The sequence below is a fragment of the Pleurodeles waltl genome, chromosome 8, assembly GCF_031143425.1.
Source record: "Pleurodeles waltl isolate 20211129_DDA chromosome 8, aPleWal1.hap1.20221129, whole genome shotgun sequence".
NCBI classification, from domain to species: Eukaryota; Metazoa; Chordata; class Amphibia; order Caudata; family Salamandridae; genus Pleurodeles; species Pleurodeles waltl.
This window is the reverse complement of record NC_090447.1, coordinates 739,892,703-739,913,331: the sequence shown is the minus strand read 5'-3', so window position 1 is coordinate 739,913,331 and position 20,629 is coordinate 739,892,703. Positions and strand designations below refer to the sequence as shown.

Below are 20,629 nucleotides of genomic sequence, written 5' to 3'. Positions count from 1 at the left end.
CTTGTTTGGGTGTTCGTCCCTGTTTTTTGAGAAGGTCATCTGATAATATGAGAACCTAGGTCAGATCTGAGAACAAACTGGATTATACTTAGCATAAAGCGAAGGAACTTGTTCCACCTTTTCACAGTTATGTCTTAGAGCGTTAGGCATGGGTGCTTGCACTCTGGTTTGAAGCTTGCCTGTTTTTTACTACTGAAGGGCAGTGCTTCATTTATAAATAAAAACGTGCTGGTGCCCAAAGTTCTCTAGTGAAACACGCAGCTGCTGCAATTAAATGTGCGAGCACAGAACAGTGGGGCAAGTAAACTTAAAGCCATCTCGAGCCTCTTTAATCCATTCACAGCCACTTCCAGTCCCTTTTGCAGCCTTCTGCTTTCTCCCTTTGTCAGGCTTTCCCGTTTTTCTCTTCCTCAGCCTTTCTCATCTGTCTTTTGCTTTTAGTAAATGCCAGATGCAGAAAACTAAGAGGTATATTTATACTTTTTGATGTAAAACTGCACTAACGCAGTTTTGCATCAAAATGTTAAGCACCAGCTTGCGCCATTCTTGAGCGCTAGCCGGGCGCCATATTTATGGAATGGTGCAAGCCGGTGCAAAGGCAAAGGGTGGGCTAGCGTAAAAAAAAATTACGTTACCAGGGTGGGGGTGGCGTTATGTGAGAAGGGGGTTTTGCACTAAGAAATGACGTTAGCCTGGTTAGAGGCAACAAAAATGCCTCTAACCAGCCTAGGGTCATTTTATGATGCAAAACAATCCATACCACATGAGTCCGGTCTTAGAAAAGACAGGAGTCATGCCCACCACCCTAATGGCCAGCACAGGGGACCAGTGTCCACTGGGCATGGCCATTGCACCCTGTGCATGCAGGGGGCACCAAGTTCGGCCTCCGATGGCACTTTAATTAAACAAAATACTTACCTATACTTACCCTACTTACCTGTGATGGGGTCCACTATTCTCCAGTGTCTCTCTGGTGTGGGTGGGGGTGTTCCTGGGGCTTGAGGAGGGTGTCTATGGACCCATTCCATGGTGTTTAACCAAGGAAATGGGTCCACAGGTCCCCTAACGCCTGGTCTGAGCCAGGCATTAAATAATGGTGCAAAGCAAGCTTTGCACCATTATTGAGCCCCTCCTTCCACCCGTGCATCATTTTAGCATGGGGGATAAATATAGGGCTATGGAGTTAGCACCATTTTTTAGATGGAACACCTACCTTGCATCTCATTGACGCAAGGTAGGTTCACGCATCTCAAAAATGTTTCTAACTCCAACACATCTAACATCAAAATATAAATACAGAGTTAGTTTTACGCCAGATTTGCGTAAAACAATGGCACAAATTCGGTGCAAATGGAGTATAAATATGCCTCTAAGTGCCGGCCCTCAAAAATAAGTGATGGTGCCTGCACCAGAAACCACTGGCTCATATTAAGCACCGCTAGAAGGGGTTGAAGAAAAAGATGGGTAACTCAAACATTTATTGTCTAGTGCACTCAATATTGCATCCATCTATGCACCACCTAAATTAGAGGAGCATATTTCTAAACACCATCACTTGTGTGTTGCAGATCTCCATCACCATCCTGTTTTTCTAATTGTACTTCACCACATGCTGTAATTGATGCTTTAGACCTTTAGAAACAAGTCATCTACATACATTCTTACATTCTTGAAGAATGCATTAGGTGTGTCAAGTAGATTTTAAACAGGGTTGGCCATGGATGCAGCCTTCATAGATCGTGGCTAATGTGCGGGTGTATAGACTGGATGTACGGTGAATCAGCATCATGTCCAAAGTGAGAAGTGTGAACCCTATGTTTACTCTTGTCTATTGCAATGAAGGCCACACGTGGTCAATACAGCAACATTTTTTAATAAATGGAATTTTAGGGTCTCTTTAGAAAAAAACTGATTTTTATTTGAAGGTGCACACAGATGTAAATTTGAACTTGCACACTTACCTGGTTAATCACATACACCTTCATTTTGTAATACGTAATCAAGACAATGGGTCACTTGAAAGTTTCCTTTAACTCTTTATTTTATTGTTTAAGCTCCTTTCTTGACAGACCAGAAACAAAATATTGATCATATACACTAGGATATAGACTCTGTGTTAGGAAGTTGAACTAAGGATTTTAAGTTTACGTCTGGTAAACACCCTCTCCATCAGCTTCATTTAAGGCTACTCAGTACGTCGTTGTAATAATACAATTCGTGTCAGTAGAGTGTAACATGCACTCCACAGACTCGTCTGTTGTGGTAGGTGCTACTGTCTCAGGCACCCAGATGTCACTAGACATCACCATTATACACAATCGGGGCCGAAGAGGAGCCTGGAGAAACAAAAGCAGTTTTACTTTATACTGTAGGAATGATTTCAGACAGGTAGATGCTCACTTTCAAATTGTAATAAGCAAGCTATCCAGAGGTAACACTCACATAGATTATTGTCTGCAAGACCCAAATCTACTTCAGAGCCTCCATCATTCGTAAATTCTGTAGCCAGAACTTAACAGTCTGCATATTAAGGACAGTGAACACGGATACACACATGGCAAGTGAATCAAAAGATCCGTACTCCCGTGGGCAATAGATCGCAAGACCTCGCTCCTTCAGAGTACTCTCACCAATGAAGAAACCTACAACTGAAGAATACCAAGGACTGGGACCAGTTTACTGCATACCACAACAGAATCATGAGACCGACTGGACACGCTTGTATGGGTTAATGAAGTGACAAGACATGACCTTATGTTTTGGAACACACCCCATTGTTAGACAATAATTTGTTTATCGAGTCATGTAGGAATCTCATAAATGTAAGTATTTGGTGAACGTTTAACTATACAAATAACGCATAACGTAACGTGTCGGTGTGTGAGGGAGGCTTCTAGCGAATCATGTAAGAAGAATAGAATGCTTGAAATCGATTTCAAAGCTACCTGAAATACTGTGTTCATAATAAGACTTAATCACTGATTACAGGACATTGCAGGACATCGAACCAGAAACTGAACACAAAATGATGTGATGTTCCTTTGTAAGGCCAATTGTGCTACTTATAGCATAAGTCACCCTTTTCTAAATGAAAACCTTTCCAATCTGCGTCCCATAGGACGAGAATGTGAGGCAGGGCCTCCTCTGTGTTGGTCTCTACTTTGTGGCACACAATCCTCCTGCTTCCTCAAGTCTTCTGGTAGTCCCTTTCATTCGCAGGAAGAGGCTTTCGGCTTTCTGAAACAACCTCCCTTCCCTGAGCCTCGATTCAAATCTGCTCTCTTTTTCAAAAAATACAAGACGATGACATAGTTGTTTCCCATCCAGGATTAGTTCTACTCTTCCATTGCAGTCTTGGCTTTCTGCACAGCTTACCTCAGAGTCACAAAAATGTTACGCGGAAAAGAACTTTGTCAAAGCCACATCTAGGAAAACATAATCAGGACTAAAACACGACTTTCCTTGCAAGAATGCTCAGAATTGATCCTTTTGCAACAATATTGGAAACATTTTTTTGCAGCTCAATAATTCTATTTCAATGACATAACTAAGGATAACATATGTTTCAGGCAAGCAACAATGAGGCCTGCAACACGAAGAATCACAACACACATGAAGTATCCTAATTAGACATAAATACATAATAAATAAATACAAAATATGTTAATACAAATATTTGCATAGTCAGCAATGGAACCTTGGGTGAAAACCTTGGCTGTGAATTGGCACATATTGGGCGACCTATAAACGTACTCATAAGTTAAATATTGTTGAAATGATAATCAAATATACGGACAGAGTAAAAGCACTCAAAACCTCACTTTACTTGCATCATGCTTTCGAAAATGTATACTTTTGGTATGACGAAAGAGAGTGTTTATAGTATCTGCCTCGGCATTCCATATCCGGTCATTCCAGACTGAGATGCTCCCTTGTTACTACCCATCTGCAGGCCTATCATGTTCTGTCCATGGCGGAGTTGTTCTGTCGAAAATTCCCTCCGATTTGCTTGAGCTTTTCTGTTTCAAAGCAGAGAAAGAAAAGTGATGTGAGACTTTTGGCTATACTTCACAGGCAGCACACATTTGTCTGAATTGTTCTTGAAGCACCTGAGAAACAAGAGATTTCTTAGATCGGAACTACACATTTAGAAATAACTTTGAGACAATAGCACAAAGTTAGGCTTATATCTAAAATGTGTGAAGAACTAATACGTATCACTCAGTAAATAGTTTAATATAATTATGGTGAAAATTTGAACTGGACAAGGACTCTTTTACAATGTATGTTTGACTTGGCAACGTATGTTTGACTTGGCAATTTATAATGGATTTATGTATTCAACAAGCAAACGGGTTCTGTGGTGAGCATATGAGGTGGTGACCTAAAAATTAAAATTGTAATAAATGCGCTGATTAGTAGTATAAGGTGATCAATCCTTGAGTTTATAATCTGGTCCCTAAACTAACAATTTTGGTGAGAAAACGGCAGTCCAAGTAAAATTCAGTCAATGTTTCAATTTACTGATGTAATGATTATGCCAGACTTCTTCAGCTTGGAGCGGGGAAGGGTATGGATCAAAGGGCAGTTGAAGTAGCACCTGAGGCAAGGGTCAATGGGAACAGTGCATCAGCAAAGAGGCAAAACAGTACGGTGCACTGTTGAGTCGGGGGTCAAAAAAAAGAACCAAAAAGACCTGGGGCCAGATGTATGAAAGGTTATTACCAATTCTACGTCTATGGAAAAATGTGTTCATACATATGGCCCCTGGAACAACAATTTATTTTGGCATGAACTGAGGTAACCTTCAACATGGGTGTACTATGAAAGGTAAATGGAAAGAAGGGCACCCTTCCCTCTTTGTCATGCATCAAATGCTTTATAAGTGTACCCCATGGATTATAATCAAGTAGCTATGTTGATTCATCTTCTTCGGTCTCTTTCTGTCAGATGCCTCGGGGATACATTTCACTTAAACTGCTACATATGCTTTCAACTACATCTTGTTGCAGCAAAGGTAGAAACTCAAGGAAATCAAATGACTAAATAAAAATGCCTACTAAAACCAGTAGACACCATTAGGTACTAATAGTCAGTTTTAACAAGTTTCTAGAATAGACTGAAATTGTCTCCAGAGCAGTTATTTAGATGTAACATGGTCTTGTTTTGTCCAGTGTGGAATGGAGTGGCAACAAGTGATCATAAATGCCACCTCAGCAAGTGTCTGAATACCGAGGCATTTTAAACAAGATAGCATCTGGGGAGTAGTTTCAGAGTTTTTTTTTGGGGCGTGACACCCCCCCAAATATTTGCACTCTAGGCTTGGTACTTGAGGTTTGGGGGCCCTGAGTTGAGTCTGCTATCTCTGTGTAGGTTTTTCTAAATCGGAGACAGCGCTTGGGAGAGAGAAAGACAGAGATATCGAACTGGTGGCTGATTTTCAAAATGTGAAACAAGATTCCCTAGAATATATACCATTTTCCCTGCTTATCCAAATTGTGTAATCCTAGGCGCATATTTTATTTCACACAGCCCCCTTTGTATTTAGTATCACATATGAGCACATTATAAATACTCGAGCTCAGGATGTGCGCTGTATAAGCATCTCCTATATTTGATTTAATAGACTGGAATGTCTTGCTCTCTATCAAAAGAATTTAAGCAACGTTTAGGGTTTACATGACTTCTGACTTACCTCTTAGTTCACCAGTTTTGTTGTTGGAGGCAAGCCATTAATAGATAAGCCATTTTAATAAATGTCTGTCCATGCAGAAACATATTCTGATGTACTGAGGTGAAATATTTCAACATGTTAAAAAAATACACTTGTTTGTATTTTGAAGAGATTGTATCACATCTTTACATTATGTTTGTTGCACAATATTCATGCCAAATGTTTTCATGAACCAGCTTGTGCATGGACTCTTAACAGCAAAGCCATAACTATATCTCAGTTCTAGCTAGGCTCACCCTGTTAATCTGCCTCTGCTCCCTCCTCTATTTGTGACCTGGACTTAGCACATGGGTCTATCAGTCACTGGATACAATAATTTAGAAATGCAAGTACTAGAAACATGAAGCCCTACCCACATGTACAGATTTGACTCCTCTGCCATCAAGGCTTTTTCTAGCAGAGACAAAGAAGAGTGCCTGCAGTTAAAGTACACTCAAAATAAGTAATCCAAGATCAGGAACTCCTGTCTGTTTCATGTAACCATAGCGATGAGGTAGGACTGCCAGGGCTAGGTGGAAGCAGTAGGGACAAAGCAAGGCATTCTTGGTTTGGTCATTGGGTCTGGTGGTCCTGTGTCATGTGTCATATGTCTGCATCCGTTTTTCACATTCTTCTGTTCTATCCAGGTATTTACGTATAGCGCGAACCAACCTGATCAGGCCTCCCATTGCTGATGACAACTCACCTGCTGACTTACTAGATGTACTTAGCCAGGTATACTATTGTCAGTAAGTTAAAAAATATGTGTCTTGGGTTTTATGGAGCTAGGTACCAACTGGTCCATTCTGAGCACAGGAGGGAGGCTGATCCATAATTTGGAGACAAGCTGGCGAAGGAACGCCTGCCACATATGGGCTTGTTGACCTAGGCACTGTCAGCAACCATAGATTGCCAGACCTTAGAGACCAACTGGGAATGTAAGGGTTGAGAAGTTGCTAAATGAGTGAGCCTTTCCTGTGTATTGCCCGAGGAGCTATGCACAGTGCCTTGAACTGAATTATTTTCTGCACTGGAAGCCAGTGCAGGGCTGCTAAAGTGGCAGATTGATGTTTGGGGATTTTGCGGAGAGTCCGTGCTGCAGCATTTTGGATGACTTGCAGTCTCTTTATAACATACTTGGGACTTCCCAGATAGAGAGAGTTGCCATGATTGAGAGTTGATTTGTCCCTGTATGACCACTCTTCTCGAAGATGGTGGTAGCAATTATATACCTTTCCTTAAGGTTCTTCATATTCCGAAACATGGTTCTGTGAGTTTCTTGGCCTGCGTTTCCATGGAAAGCTTATTGTCTGCCCAGAAGCTCAAGGTTTTTACTGCACTGAAGGGCTGTGGAAGCTCTCCGAGGTAGTCTGGCCATTACACTTCCTTCCAGCTTGAGAGGTTGTTAACAACAACTAGCACTTCTGTCTTTATGCCATTGAGTTTTAGGCTAGTTGTCAGTCAGTGACCTGTTTTAGACAGGAATTCAGTTGAGTGGATATATGTCCAGTTTCTGGTATGAGGGCTAGGATCACCTGTGTGCCATCTGCATAAGATACAAGTGTGAGGCAGTGTGCACGTATAGCCCCACAAAGAGGAGAACATATAAGTTAAAAAGTGTGGGGCTGAGGGAAGAGCCCTGTGGAACACTAACATTTTTTGGAGTGGGTGGTTGAGAAGAGAGTTTCTTTACAGACCTGGAAGCTCCTGTTTTACAGAAAGGCTGCAAGCCAGTTGAGAGTGGCCGCTGAGATTCCAGCTTCCTCCATCCTTTCAATGAGACTTGAATGTGAGACAGTACTGAAGGCCGTGCTCAGGTCTAACATTATCATGGCTGCAGAGCAGCCTCGGTCTAAGATTATCCAGAGTTCCTCCGTGTCTACTAACAGGGCAGTCTCAGTGCTACTACCTTATCTGAAACCTGTTTGGGTAGGATGTAGAATGGTGTGAGCTTTCAAGAAGCTAGGGAGGTGTTTGCCGACATGTTTCTCTAGAACTTTACTTGCTAACAGGAGTTGGAAGATGGGTCTCTAGTTTTATACATTATTTTATATACAGTGTCTTAGTATAATTTGTTATCTGAATAGCATATAGCCAAAATAACCAAAATTGTTTGATTGATTAAGTAAATTATCCCAATTCTTAAATATGTTGGATGTGAATCTGATTTTAGGCGGACTTAAACACAGGTTGAACTGTCTGGGCCAGCATCCCAAACAATACAAGAAACAAAAAGGTGCATAAATAAAATGTACCTCAATCCAGTTGGAGACTGATAAATGCAAGGCAAAACAATGCCAAGCAGATACCAAAGTCTCCTCTGCGATCTGGAATGGTTAAACAAACAACAAGTTTAAAAAAGAGAGCGGAGAGAAATGTACAATGGGTGGGCAATCTACAAAAAGGAACATTGAATAGGGAACTTAAAACAGTGAAACTGAGAAATGATAAAGGCGCACAAAATCTCTCGTAACCTAACGCAATGCCCCTTTCTAGTAAATTGCACTGCATCAATAATGTTCTGGCCAGTACAAATACTGCATTTAGTTCCCAGATTTATGTGAGGTTATACTGTAAATCAGTTGATTTTGGATCTCTAAAACTCTTACACCTCTCAATATGCATTATCCACCAATTGTCAATCTTTCTTGATGCAAGGCAGGTTCAAACAGTACTAGTGTTTAGAGGGAGAGAACAAATTGCCATATCTTTGCATATATAATGCTGTTCTGCACTCTCCCTCTCATGTAATGTAGCCCATCTCCTTTGATAGCTGCACTGCACTGTGCAACAGAAACATGAAGCACTCCAATTTGCAGTGGGATCCACTGTTGTGTGATGTTACTGTAATTCTAGTAGGTTTTGTTTTGCTAAAGAATCCCAGTGAGAAAAGCATAATCCTAACTTGCATGCCTTTTACATTTTTAAAATCTCATTAACCACACACATTAGAGTGCATTGCTAATGCTATAATTCGTTTTTTTAGTCTCCAGGTGTTGATGTATAGACAAATTATTTGATGCTCTCTCTTTGTTCATACTGTTTCATAATCACTCTTGCCTCTTGCTATTGTCTGATATTTAATCACACTTAAAGTACTTAGCAGTTTATTTAGCTAGTGTAGTCAAAATATGTGTACTAATCATAGATTGTTAAAATTTAATTTAGATGATATAGATAACTTCATAGTTTATCAAAATATATTAAACATTTGAAGCTGGTGCACTAAAGAAGAATAGACATTTTGAAAATTACTTGTTGCTTCAGAAGATTTAGACCTAGGTCCAGCCCTGTCCAGGAATGTGATTGTAGACTGCCTTCTGAAAATGGCTCTGGGATCCCTGATGCAATGTTGCATAGAACAGGAGCTGGTTCAGTCATCAATATTCCTAGAATTGGTCACATTTTCCCAGTGTTTGGAACTCTGTTAAATGAGGAGATCTTCAAAAATGGCTTGTTTATCATGATGATAACTTCTTGTGATTTACACAATTGTTTAAACTATTGCTTTCTTTAAATGTGTTAAGAGTTACCTGGGAAACCAGCTTGGGTCTCCTTGATAGAATCCATCATTCTTTGTGAGAGCCAGACTGCCAAGTGCCATTAAGGTCCTTTGAACGGCTGCCATTTCTTTTCCTAAGAATACAAAATTCAGAATGTTAATCTTTGGATGTCAGATCAAAGATATACTGACCTTCACAGAAGTAGCACATGTAGAGAAAACTGATGCTTAATTGTGCGCATATTATGACACACATGCATACTTTCCATTTCAGCCAATATGATTCTCTTAAATCTCTCACAATTACAATTGTCTCTATCCGAAAGAAACACAATTCTCTAACTGGTCATTTTACCAAAAATAATAATATGTAAATGGCCTCTGAGTAAGAAATGAAAACCCATATTTTTAATCAGCTTCCTAATAATGTGCCTTACAATTTTTAGACCTTGAGCAGATATAGCTTGCTAATCGTCTACGCAAATGAGAGACAACTGAGTGAAACTCGCATTATATTCTTTCCAGATGTCGATTAAGGACCAATTGGTCATCCAGTGCTTCAGCGCTGCCGTCTGTTAAATAGCAGCAGTGTGTGGGGCAGGTGGGATGGTACTGGTCGCGATCAATATTGAGTATCCCATTGAAATCTCCCCCAATCACCCATGGAAGGTGGGACCATGCTGCAAGGATGGGGGAGACATGCTGCAAAAATAAATCTTGTTGGGAACATAAACGCTGCCTAATATCAACATTTCCCCATCTAACGTCCCACAAATAAATAGATATTGACCTTCCATCTGACTTCACCTCTAATGCCTCAAAGTGAACCCCAGCACGTACCCAGATCACCAGACCATGGGCAAAGCCCGAATATGTGGTGGCAAAAATATAACCTCTCCATTTATTATGCAACTTTATGAATTTTGGGGCAATTAGGTGAGTTTCCTGTTGATAGACCATGCTCACTTGTTGGCGATGCAATTGAGCTAGGCTCCTGTGTCTCTTGTGTAGTGTCCATAACCCTCTCACATTCCACGTGAGTATTTTATAGTGTTGGGTATGTATCATATACACAGATCAGTATTGTTCGCTCTCTTTCAACTCCTCCCCGGGCAAAACCACTGTACCCAAACCCCCCCACAATGCAAGTTCTAACGGAACATCATGTTCGACCAACAAAATAAAATAGAACTAACTCTGTACAATGTAATAATAAAACTTTTGGCAATTGTTAATTAAGAAGAAGGATGCCCCATTACTACCAAACATTGAAGGTATAAGCTACTTACACTTCATCTAGGCCCCCTGAGAATCCTGATATATGACACAGTAGAAAAAAGAGAGGAGAACACAGAGGATTAGGATGGGAGCATGTGTCTCACTCCAAATCCCTCCTGCATCTTAAAAAACGTAATAGACCATATGCAGTGTACTCAGGTATTAGCAGTGGCATAAATCAGGTCTGCAAGTCTGCCATTTGAGGAGTCAAACTAGGAAATAGTGCCATACTTTGATTTGAGTCAGAGTCAGATTCATTACCAGCCGAAGAGCTAGTAGACAAGGCACGGTTATTCGGACTCACAGAAATCAATGTTTCAAGTACAGCCCTCCTACCCTCTAAGGCCTGTTGGGGAGGGGGTACTGCCTTGGATATAGCCTTGCTCGGTGGGCTCCTTCGGATCAGACCATGGTTCTTCCTTAGGCACTGATCAAAGGGAGGAGGCTGTCAATGACTGGGATAGTTGTTTTCCAGCCAGTCCCCCACCTCGTGGGTAGAGTCGCAGAAAGTGGTCTTTTGATTGTGTATTACTTTCAATCGGGCAGGGAACAACCAGGCATAAGTTATGCCCTCCACACGCTGCTGCTTCTTGACCATCGTGAATGAGGCAAGTTTTCTCTGTACCTCGAGCGTGTAATCAGAGAACAGTGAGACCCCTTCATTGCCCATAATTAAGGGTGCATTTTCTTTGGCTGTCTGTAGGAGAGTGTCGCAGTCCCTGAAGTTAAGGATACGCCCAATCATAGGCCGTGCTGGTGTGCTAGTAGAAGGGCGTCTGGACGGTATGAGGTGTGCAAGCTCCACAACAAATAGGGGAGAGAGTCCTTGTGGTGCTACCATCATGCAGAGCCTGTCTTTAATGAATTGCGTGGGATTGGAGCCCTCCGTTTCCCCGGTACACCTATAATTCACACGTTGTTGCATCGCATACATCCCTCTGTGTCTTCTGCCCTGTCATGGAGGAGGGTCAACTGTTTTTGAAGATCCAAGATAGCATATGACTGGGATGCTTGCACTGAGGTGAGTGACGATAGTGCCACCTCTGCTGCAGAGACTTTTTCTGAGAGTTTGCAATGATCATCGCGCAGGAGGCTCAATTCAGCTGAGAGAGTGTCAATGCGATGTTCTATGGCCGCTCTGGAGTCTTTGGTTTCTTGACGTATTACAGCTAGTTTATCCGGGGCAGGTGGCAAGGGCTTGGGCGGAATGTAGTCGGCAAAAGTGGAAGCTACACTACCACCCGCAGGGCTGTTAGAATGCTTTGAGCCATGCTGAGATGCCAGTTTGATTTCTTGAGCCCCATGATGATGTGAATAGCACTATATTGGTCGCCCCAAGTTGGTCCACATAGTCGATGTGGCACACTCTATTTGCACCAATAGATTAGAAAGGCAAGGCAGGTGACCCACGTTGCATCATTTACCAAGGCACCCCCACTAACAACAATTAGGGGCTCACCCCTAACACATTTCCAAGAAGTAGAATAGATGTAGATGGGTTGCTGAGCAGTCTGGAAGTAAGGGGTGCAACAAGGGCACCGCACCAGAACACCAAAGAGCCAACAGTGCTATTGTGCCACAAATGGGGACCAAACAAAGAGCTTATCAGTGTCAGTGGTATCGGTTGGGGTCTGAGCGTTGGTCACAACCATGGAGCGCCATCACCTAGAATGTGTTGGCAATACGGCAGATGCAGTGCTGTACGTGTTGCGGGGCTCAATTGTGCCTCAGGACCCTCACTTAACATTGAGGATGTTATTTCTGGCAAGCCTTTAAATGTCCAGTAAATTATGGTTCACAACGTAATGAGCCTTAGAGGAACGCATTGCCACCAAAACTCTACTTACCGTTATCTCCAACCGTGTATTTACGCGATACCACGTCTGCTCCCAAATTTAGCTGCTCTGCTTCTGGTCAGGTCCACCGGCAAACGTACAGCTGGCAGATTCCCAGAGATCTGAGAGTGTGAGGAGTGGGCTCCGCTACTGGACAGGCACCACGTTGTCAGAACACACACAGCCCTCACTCACCGCCAAGCACCATGGGCCCCGGTCTCGCCATCTCGCTAAGCAGGGCTCATAGCGATTCCCTTGTGTCACAGCGGCCGCACCATAGCAGCGTCCAGCAGTAGAGAGGGAAGGAGGAGCAAACTCACTGAGAGAAACGTACCGGAAGGGTCACACTGGGCCTGTAGAACGGCCGCGGCAAAGTATGGGAAGGTCCAGCCCATCTCGCCTCATCAATCCCCAGGCAGCAGGCCATAGTAATCTGGGTCCCTCCACTGGAATCGGACAGCAAAAGCCTGGAAATTTCAGTGCTCCCAGTGTGCTGCGAGGTTAGTAGATGTGCTCTGGCACGCTCATAATACTAATGTTGAGAGCATTGCTGTTGGATTAATGTGGATTCTCGGGCGGCTGGCCGGAGCTAAAAAATGTATGACCGCCATCTTGGCGGCCGGCCACGTCCCCACTTTTATGGGTTTTTCATGTTTGACCACTGTTTGGTTGGGCTATCTGTCACCACCATAGAACTACATAGATGATTACATTAAGCCCTTTGTGTACCGTTTAGGTTTTGTACATGGGGTTCAAGTAGTCCTTTTATTAGTCTACAGCAAGTGTGTGCTCTGTATTTACTGTGCTGACACCACAGCATTTTAAGGCTTTTTTGCTTTGTATGACAATCTTGCTATGTGGATGCCTCTGACTGTTAAAACGACGGTGCTATTCGTTAACTACTCTAACACAATCATTTGTTTTACTTTGCTGCCATAATAAAAAGTTGGTCATAATATTTTGCTGAATATGCTTTTTAGGTTTAACACCTACAGCGCAAACTTCATCTTTTGATTCTTGTCATAACACTGTTCTTTGCGCTTATTGCTTAGCACTGCTAATATAGTTTGTTCAGGGAGAGAGCTTTACTCCCAGCATCTATGTTGTTGTAGGCTAAGATGATGCTTTACTACTGGATTTTCATTTTGGGAAATCTGTAGGCCACACATGCATAAGTTCCCAAATATTATGAAACACGCCTCCTAATAAAAAAAGAGAATTATTGTTTTAGCCAATGCTTGCTATGCTGCACCTTTTTAAGAAATATGAACGTTTTATGAGTATGTGCCTCTTAAGCCTACGTGCACCAGATGAGAATCAAACACGTATTCACTTCGCCATAGTTTTTGCACCACTTACAGCTGAATCAATGTATTGATCATTGGAAGGTCAGATTAAAGATAGGTGTGGGAAACACACTGGAAAATGTTAGCAAATACTCACACAATGATAATGGTGTACATCTAATTTTCACTGCATTTTTTCTGGCCACATCCATGATTGCCACTGAACAATGTAAGTTCAAGACTATGCATGTTTTGTTAACACAAGAGTTGCATACTCAACATATACGTAAACTACACCTCTTCAAATGTGATTTAGGTTTGCGGATCACACATACAAATCAATTAACTTACACAGTATGCCCAATGTGGCCATACAAGGAAAACTCCAGTCAGGAATAAAGGTAAGGGATTTATTACAAACTTAGGCTCACAGTCAAGTAGACAACTCGCAAGACAAAGTTATAAAGATTCAGAAGCAACAAGGGTTGACGAAGGTGACGAATCAAGTTCAGGTGGACTAACATTAGGAGAACTAAGCACTCAACAAAGACTATGCAAAACATCAACCAAATAATTTGATGTACAGAAAATAAACATTGCTCAGTCTTAAAAAACAATAAGGCAGTTTAAAATCATCATTTTTATATCAGTTGGACACTGGGAAGCCCCACAGTTAGCCAATCAGATAAAAACATATGTGGGGCAGAACAAAAGCGGGCAGAAGACAAAAAGATCAAAAAGAATTTGGAAAAAGGTAATCTCGAGCAACCAGTTACTAACTAAGGTGGGCAAACATATAAAAAAAGAAAGTGTCAGCAGGTAAGAAGCCTGGTCCAAAGTCTTCTGTAAAGGTTAGGAAGGAAAATCCCTAAGTCTCAGTAAGGCATTTCAAAGAGGCAAAGGCAGAGAGGAAGATAACTCTCCAAGGGACTCAGCATGTGGTGTTTTCATCTGCAAGGGTTCCAGTGAGATTCTTTGCTGGGGTCTGTTGGGATTCTGACCAAAGCACAGCTTGGCATTGATGTATCAAAATTCATATGGCAATCTGATTCATCTGGGCAACATTTAATGTTGAATGGGCATCATCCAATAGAAATCGATCATACAACTCCAACTTAAAACATCTTCAGGTTTTCCCAAGTCTGTCATGAGAACAGCGTCAATCCATGTAGCTCCACATGAGATTAAAACAAGGTCGATATTGTTTCAAAAGCGGCGCAAACTTACAAAATGTAATTGTATTTTGTAAATTTGCACTGCTTTTGCGTTAAACAATGATGCAAATGTGGCACAAAAAAAGTATAAATATGGACCTAAATGTCTAAATTGCTAGTCCACAGTCCAGGGTGTTCCATATCCAAGGTTGAATTCTTACAACTCTCTATGTGTAAAACAATATGCATATATTACCAAACCAGTCTTCTCATGGGAACGAAGTCTTAAAGGAAAGTTCACAGTAACAAGATGACTTGACATTTTCTGCACAGTCACATAATACACGGCCTAGCAGGTCTCAATTAGGCTAATACGAGTGAGTTAATTCAGCACATTATTACATCAAACAAAGCACATTTTAATAAGTAAACTGTAAATTCGAATTAATAGTTCTCCATTAGCATTCATTTTACAGTGACTTTTAGACAAAATGACTGTTAATACATTTCAGTCAGTATAACAGAGAACTACATTTCTTCATTTTTTGCACACATATTTAAAACATTAATCATTAGCATTTCAATATTGTTTCAATACAGACTATTAGTCTAGACTCTAAATTGTAACATAATATCGGTTTAATCCTTCTAGCATTTAATTAAACTTCAGTACCACCAGGGTGTAAACCACAAGTCTAAATGAATGCACATTTAAAATGGCTTCTCATTGTATCACTCTACAGCCAAACTATCAGTACTTTTGGCTATCATAATGTATATATTTTCACGAACAGATGATCACTGTGTCATGAGGGATAGCACTAAAGATTCTCCTACATCACAGGTCTATAATTAATGTAGGCTACTTTGTGAATTGGCCTCTGTTCAATTTGCTTATCTGGCATTGACACTACAAGGCTAAGGGCATCTGTAGATGGCATTAGGGATGACAATTTAGAGAGAATGAGAAGTGATATGTAAACTGTGTAGCAAACACATATGAGTTGCGACAGAGTGCTGGGGTGTGTGGGGGGAGTCAAAGGTTGTGGCAAAACAGAAGACTGACGCATTCTCAGTCACTTCAAAAGTACCGCTTAAAATAAAGTGTGATTTGCTAGGGAATTTAGCAATATATGGTTTTAAAATGGATAGCGAGCTGAACATCATTGCAGTGTTTGAAATTCAAAATTTCAATATCACTAACAACTTTTGTCAAAATGTGAACAATATACAAACTCACACCGCATCCAAAGTTCCTTGTACTTTTTGGCCACCACTCTAAAAATATATTCTTAATTTAATATACTGGCTTTGCTGTAAGAAAAAATTAGATTCCGGCTCTTACTTGAAATGTTTGGATCACCACCAACAAGTAATAGTTTACATGTGCTATATTTACTGAGATAAAGTTTGAAAAGTACTATGGTACATCAATCGATGTCAAAGAATTTTAGGGGTGTCTTTAAGTCCAACTGCAATGTTTTTATCTTGCTCGCAATATACACCCTTATACATAGTAATAGGTAGAAAATATGCCATGTCGTTTGGGAGGGCAGACCCAAAATAAAAAAGTTGAAGAGAAAATGAAAAACGGAGGTTGAGTATTCTCCTCAACTAATCGTCACAAAAGGAGCAGGACTGCACCGAGAAGTGGCATCCTTGATGTATGTAGTCTCACACATACAAACAAGCAAACAAGCAGATAAATAAATAAATAAATCTGTTCCACTGCCAACTAAACATTTTATAGTACAGAACTGTTGCTATTGGTGTAGTCCGGGACAGGGTGGATGTCGGCTCAATCAGCAAATACGTTATTCAGAAAATGTCTGGTATAATTGTTTGGTTTAATCAAACAGATATTTTTAAGGGAAACTGTGTACATGGGTTACCCCCAAAGGACTGTGGGTCTTATTTTGAGTTTGGCAAACATGGTACTTGATCAAAAACACGGGTGATGTCCTTTACACTGTATTACAATAACATTATAGTCAGTAGCATTCCAAATGCAGTGTACAGGACATCAACGACTTTATGGCAGAATACTCTCTCCGCCAAACTCAAAATAATGCCCTTTGTTTTGTGAAGGTGCCGAAGTCTGCACTGTTCAAATAATTGTGGCACATGGTTTGTGACAATAAAATATATTTGAGGCAGACAGCAGGAAAATGGGGGAGGACTGGGGTTATTCGAAGAATGTTTCTCACACACATTTCAAAGGATTGTGAACCAGCTTTTTGTGACAAGAATAACATGAATAGAACAAATTATAGTTTACTTGACTTAAAACCCAATATAAACCATTCCACAAAACAACATCTCACACCCTATGCATGAATCTAAGTTTAAAAACCATAAAAACAGGTGTATCATATTTTTCCCATAAAACACTACTCGTTTTTCAAGGCAAAATATGCCCTTAGGATGGTCACACCAAATAACTCTTTTTGCGTTATGTAAAAACAGTCCTAAGTCGTTAGCTACTTCTCTGTCATTTTACTTGAAAGAAAGTTTTCATTATTAAATGATAAGAACACATAATAATATTAACATGTAACACACAATTGTATTTATTGTGCACCTTTCAGGGTTTAACCAACTGCAGTTAATATAGGCAGCATATTAAAATGCCCAGCGTTACCTGCTTGTGCTGTTACTTTTTTCCATTCAGGAGAAAAGCTGCTTTGAATTATAATATAATTTATTTGTATTACTCATGAGAATGTTTAGCTTTATGGTTGCGCAATCCTCAGAGCAAGCAGTAGTGAGCACATTGTAGGGTTGGGGGCCCTAGGCCCTCATGCCACTGAAATAATGGACACAGACACAGTAGCTGGACAGTTGGAACTGGCTTCGGGCACGTGCGCCCGGCCCCTTTTATTGGCAGGGTCACCTGACTGGTGACGCCTGTGTTGGGTGGATGTGGGGTGTAGATGTAAGACCAGCCCTCAGCAGAGTGGCTGGCAGAAACACTAGAACGTGTCATCCCTCCCAAACTTTATTGAGGAACGAAACAACAAAGTCCAACTTGTGGGAGAGAAACAAAGACACGAAATATATACACAGAGTCTCTTCAGGCGGTCCGCCTGAGCTGTGGCATGGAATAGGTGCAGCTGGGCACTCGGCATCACAGCACGCCTCCGTTGTTCAACCAGACTGCGCTGGACACAAACAACAGTGCTGATGACATATGGATACTTCAGTCGCTAGTCCACGACCTCACAGTTCGCTGGATGTTGTTGGTCCGGTCCCCCTGGTCTCACGTTGTCAAAGTCTATTTACAGTTTCTGATGCGGGTGCATCTGGAGCAGAGGGAGTCCACTGTACACAGTTCGGGACGGCATTCTGACTCTGGAGATTGTCCACCTCCTAAGACTGCAGATGACGTGACGGCCTGGTGCACCTGGGAGTCCAGCGGCAGAGCAGCAGCAGTCTTCCCTCTAGTGCCAGACCTCCATCAAGCAGGAGTCTCCTCTAGGCCCTTTCGCGGGCTGCCACGGGGCTGTGTGGACAGTGCCGGACTATAGCAGCCCCAGCAAAGACATCGCACAGGAACAGCCTACAGGACCACATCCAAGCCTCACATGGAGCCACAAGGGTGGTTGATGCAGGGTCAGCTTGCTCGAGCCATCGGATTCAGGTGCTCTGGCCATAGTGCAAAGTCTTCAGATGACTAGTATGAGACCTCTGTGCTTCCTGATGCCTGACGTGGAGCTGTCTCAGATGCATTCTCTCTCAGCGAGATTCCTCGCTCACAGGAATTCGTTGGAGGCCCTAGCCCCTGGATTGCCACGGAACTGCGTGGGCTGTGCAGGCCAACATAGGTCACGCCAAAGGAGCCGCTCTGAACTCCCAACAGGGCCACGTCCAAGTCTTGTGCAACCCCAAGGGTGGATGGTCCAAATGATCTGGGCTGCTCTCACCGGCAGGTGTCTGGTTCACGGGGCTCATAGCAGGTGTTCAGATGGAAAGTTTCTATGTTGTCAGACCTGCCTTGTCAGAGTTGGTTCTTGTTACTGACTCTGGCTCCACTCAGGTGGTGCTGTGCTCCTTTGGCGGTTGGCCGATGCACCTCCTCATGGTGATGATGTGTTTTTCATCTTTCTGCAGATCAGACAGGTGGCGGCGTCTTCGTCGGCGGAAGGATCACTTGATGCATGTCGTGGCCACTGGCGGGTCTTGTCTGGCCTGTGTCGTTGGAGACAGGGATGCCATCGCAGCCAAGCAGCCAGTGACAGGACTGTCGCACTGAGAAGCGTGGGGGTCCACCCGCGTAGCTGTCTTCAGTGACATCTGCTCACCCCAGTGACTGTCTTGTGCTGATGGATACCTTCTCATCTGCTCGCACGAGTCCTCAGTTGTGTCACTCTACTTCCATCCGCTTGAACACCTGTGATGGAGTTGATCTGTGGTGTGACCGGTCTGTCACACTCCTCTCTTCTTCTCCTCATTTCTTGTTGTGGCCTCGTGCCACTCTCTCTTCTCCTTTTCCTCCTTGATGTGGCTTCGTGCCACAGGTCGCATGTTGCGTCACATGGACCTTGCGCTGCACCTTTGCTGGTGCATCTTCCTCTTTGTCCTCGATGTGGTGTTGTGCAACAGGTCGCATGCTGCGTCACATGGACCTATCCCTGCACCTCCGCTGGTGCATCTTGCTCGGTCGCAGCCTCTCGCAGGCTGAGTCCTGCGGGTAGGACATGATCCGCTCTTCTGGCAGACCTCTCCCGGTCTGGTCCGTTCCCAGATCCGCTTGGTGGACCGCACCTTGGCAGGAGGAATACCGCTCTCTTCCTCCTTCTCTTCGCTCGAGGGTGCCACACTTGCGCCTCGATGCTGCGCTGTTGCAGCGCTCACTCCTGCCTCCAACTGCTTTGGCAGGGCCAGTCAGTTCGGATCACCTGCTCACTGATGGGCCAACGGTGGCCATCTTCTGTCATTGTGTGGCCGGCTGACACAGCCTCTTGTCCTGTGCGTTACGTCACGCTCTCGGGTGCTCTTTCCATCTTCGCAGGCTTCCGCCCGTGTCGTCACATTCTCTGGCGCAGCTCTCTGCGCACATGTGACATAGTCTGTTTTTTTCACTTCTGGGCGTCCTTTGTTAATGCCTGGCATGTCCCTTTCTTGTCCTGCGATGATGTCCACCACTGCTGGGGCATGTGGCGTTCTTTCGACAGTGGCGGCAGACGGCCACCAGGAGCTGCGCAGGACATGCGCGCTCTCCTCGTGCCTCACGTGGCACTTACATCCATTCCTCACCATTGCAGCTTGGTTGGGACAGCTGCGGTCCTCTCTTTCCCTGTGCAACGTCATCCGCGTTGCCTCTATCTTCTGGGCTGTTTTGGTCTTCTGCACCGTTTCTGTCCGCGGGCGCGCTGTTGATCCGGTACAGTCACTCTCTGGGGTGTTGCTGTAGACTTTTCTTCAACACAGCTTGTTTCCCTGTAAAAGCAGAAACAAGGGTGCGGTACCTACTTTGGCCACTAGATGCCACTAGTGCACTTCTTTTCAGCTCGAAAGACAGTCTTTCTTTCTCTTGTGCCTCGTTTGTTGGAGGCAGACACCGGAGAGGAATGACACTGCCCAGGATTTCACCAGGCTGAAGGGGGCTGCAGGAGCTGCAGGTAAGTGCACTTTTCTTTCTTTTGCACCTTTCTGTCTTCTTTTCTTCTTTTTTTTTTTCTCTTGTAATATTTTGTCTATTCTCCTGCAGAGCCTCATTTGAAGAGGCAGGCAGATGGCACGGAGTTCAGGGGGGAGTGGGGGGCTCCAGACACTTGATTCTTCTTTTAGGTGCGTGTCAGCACCTCTCCCCTTCTTTCCATGCATTTTTTTCCGTTTTCACCACCAGATAGCCTTGTAGG

The 20,629-nt window shown here is 43.0% G+C and overlaps 1 protein-coding gene across 1 annotated transcript in view; it reads right to left on the bottom strand.

Annotated features, from left to right (window-relative positions):
• Positions 1–2,023: 2,023 nt before the first annotated feature.
• TAGLN3 (transgelin 3) overlaps positions 2,024–20,629 on the bottom strand; it is a 129,147-nt gene continuing 110,541 nt past the window's right edge. The window contains exons 4-5 of the mRNA XM_069204942.1: positions 9,247–9,349; positions 2,024–4,019 (exon numbers count right to left, since the gene is read on the bottom strand). Coding sequence (XP_069061043.1) covers positions 3,878–4,019; positions 9,247–9,349 — 245 coding nt within the window. The 3' untranslated portion in view covers positions 2,024–3,877. The remainder of the gene's footprint in view (positions 4,020–9,246; positions 9,350–20,629) is intronic.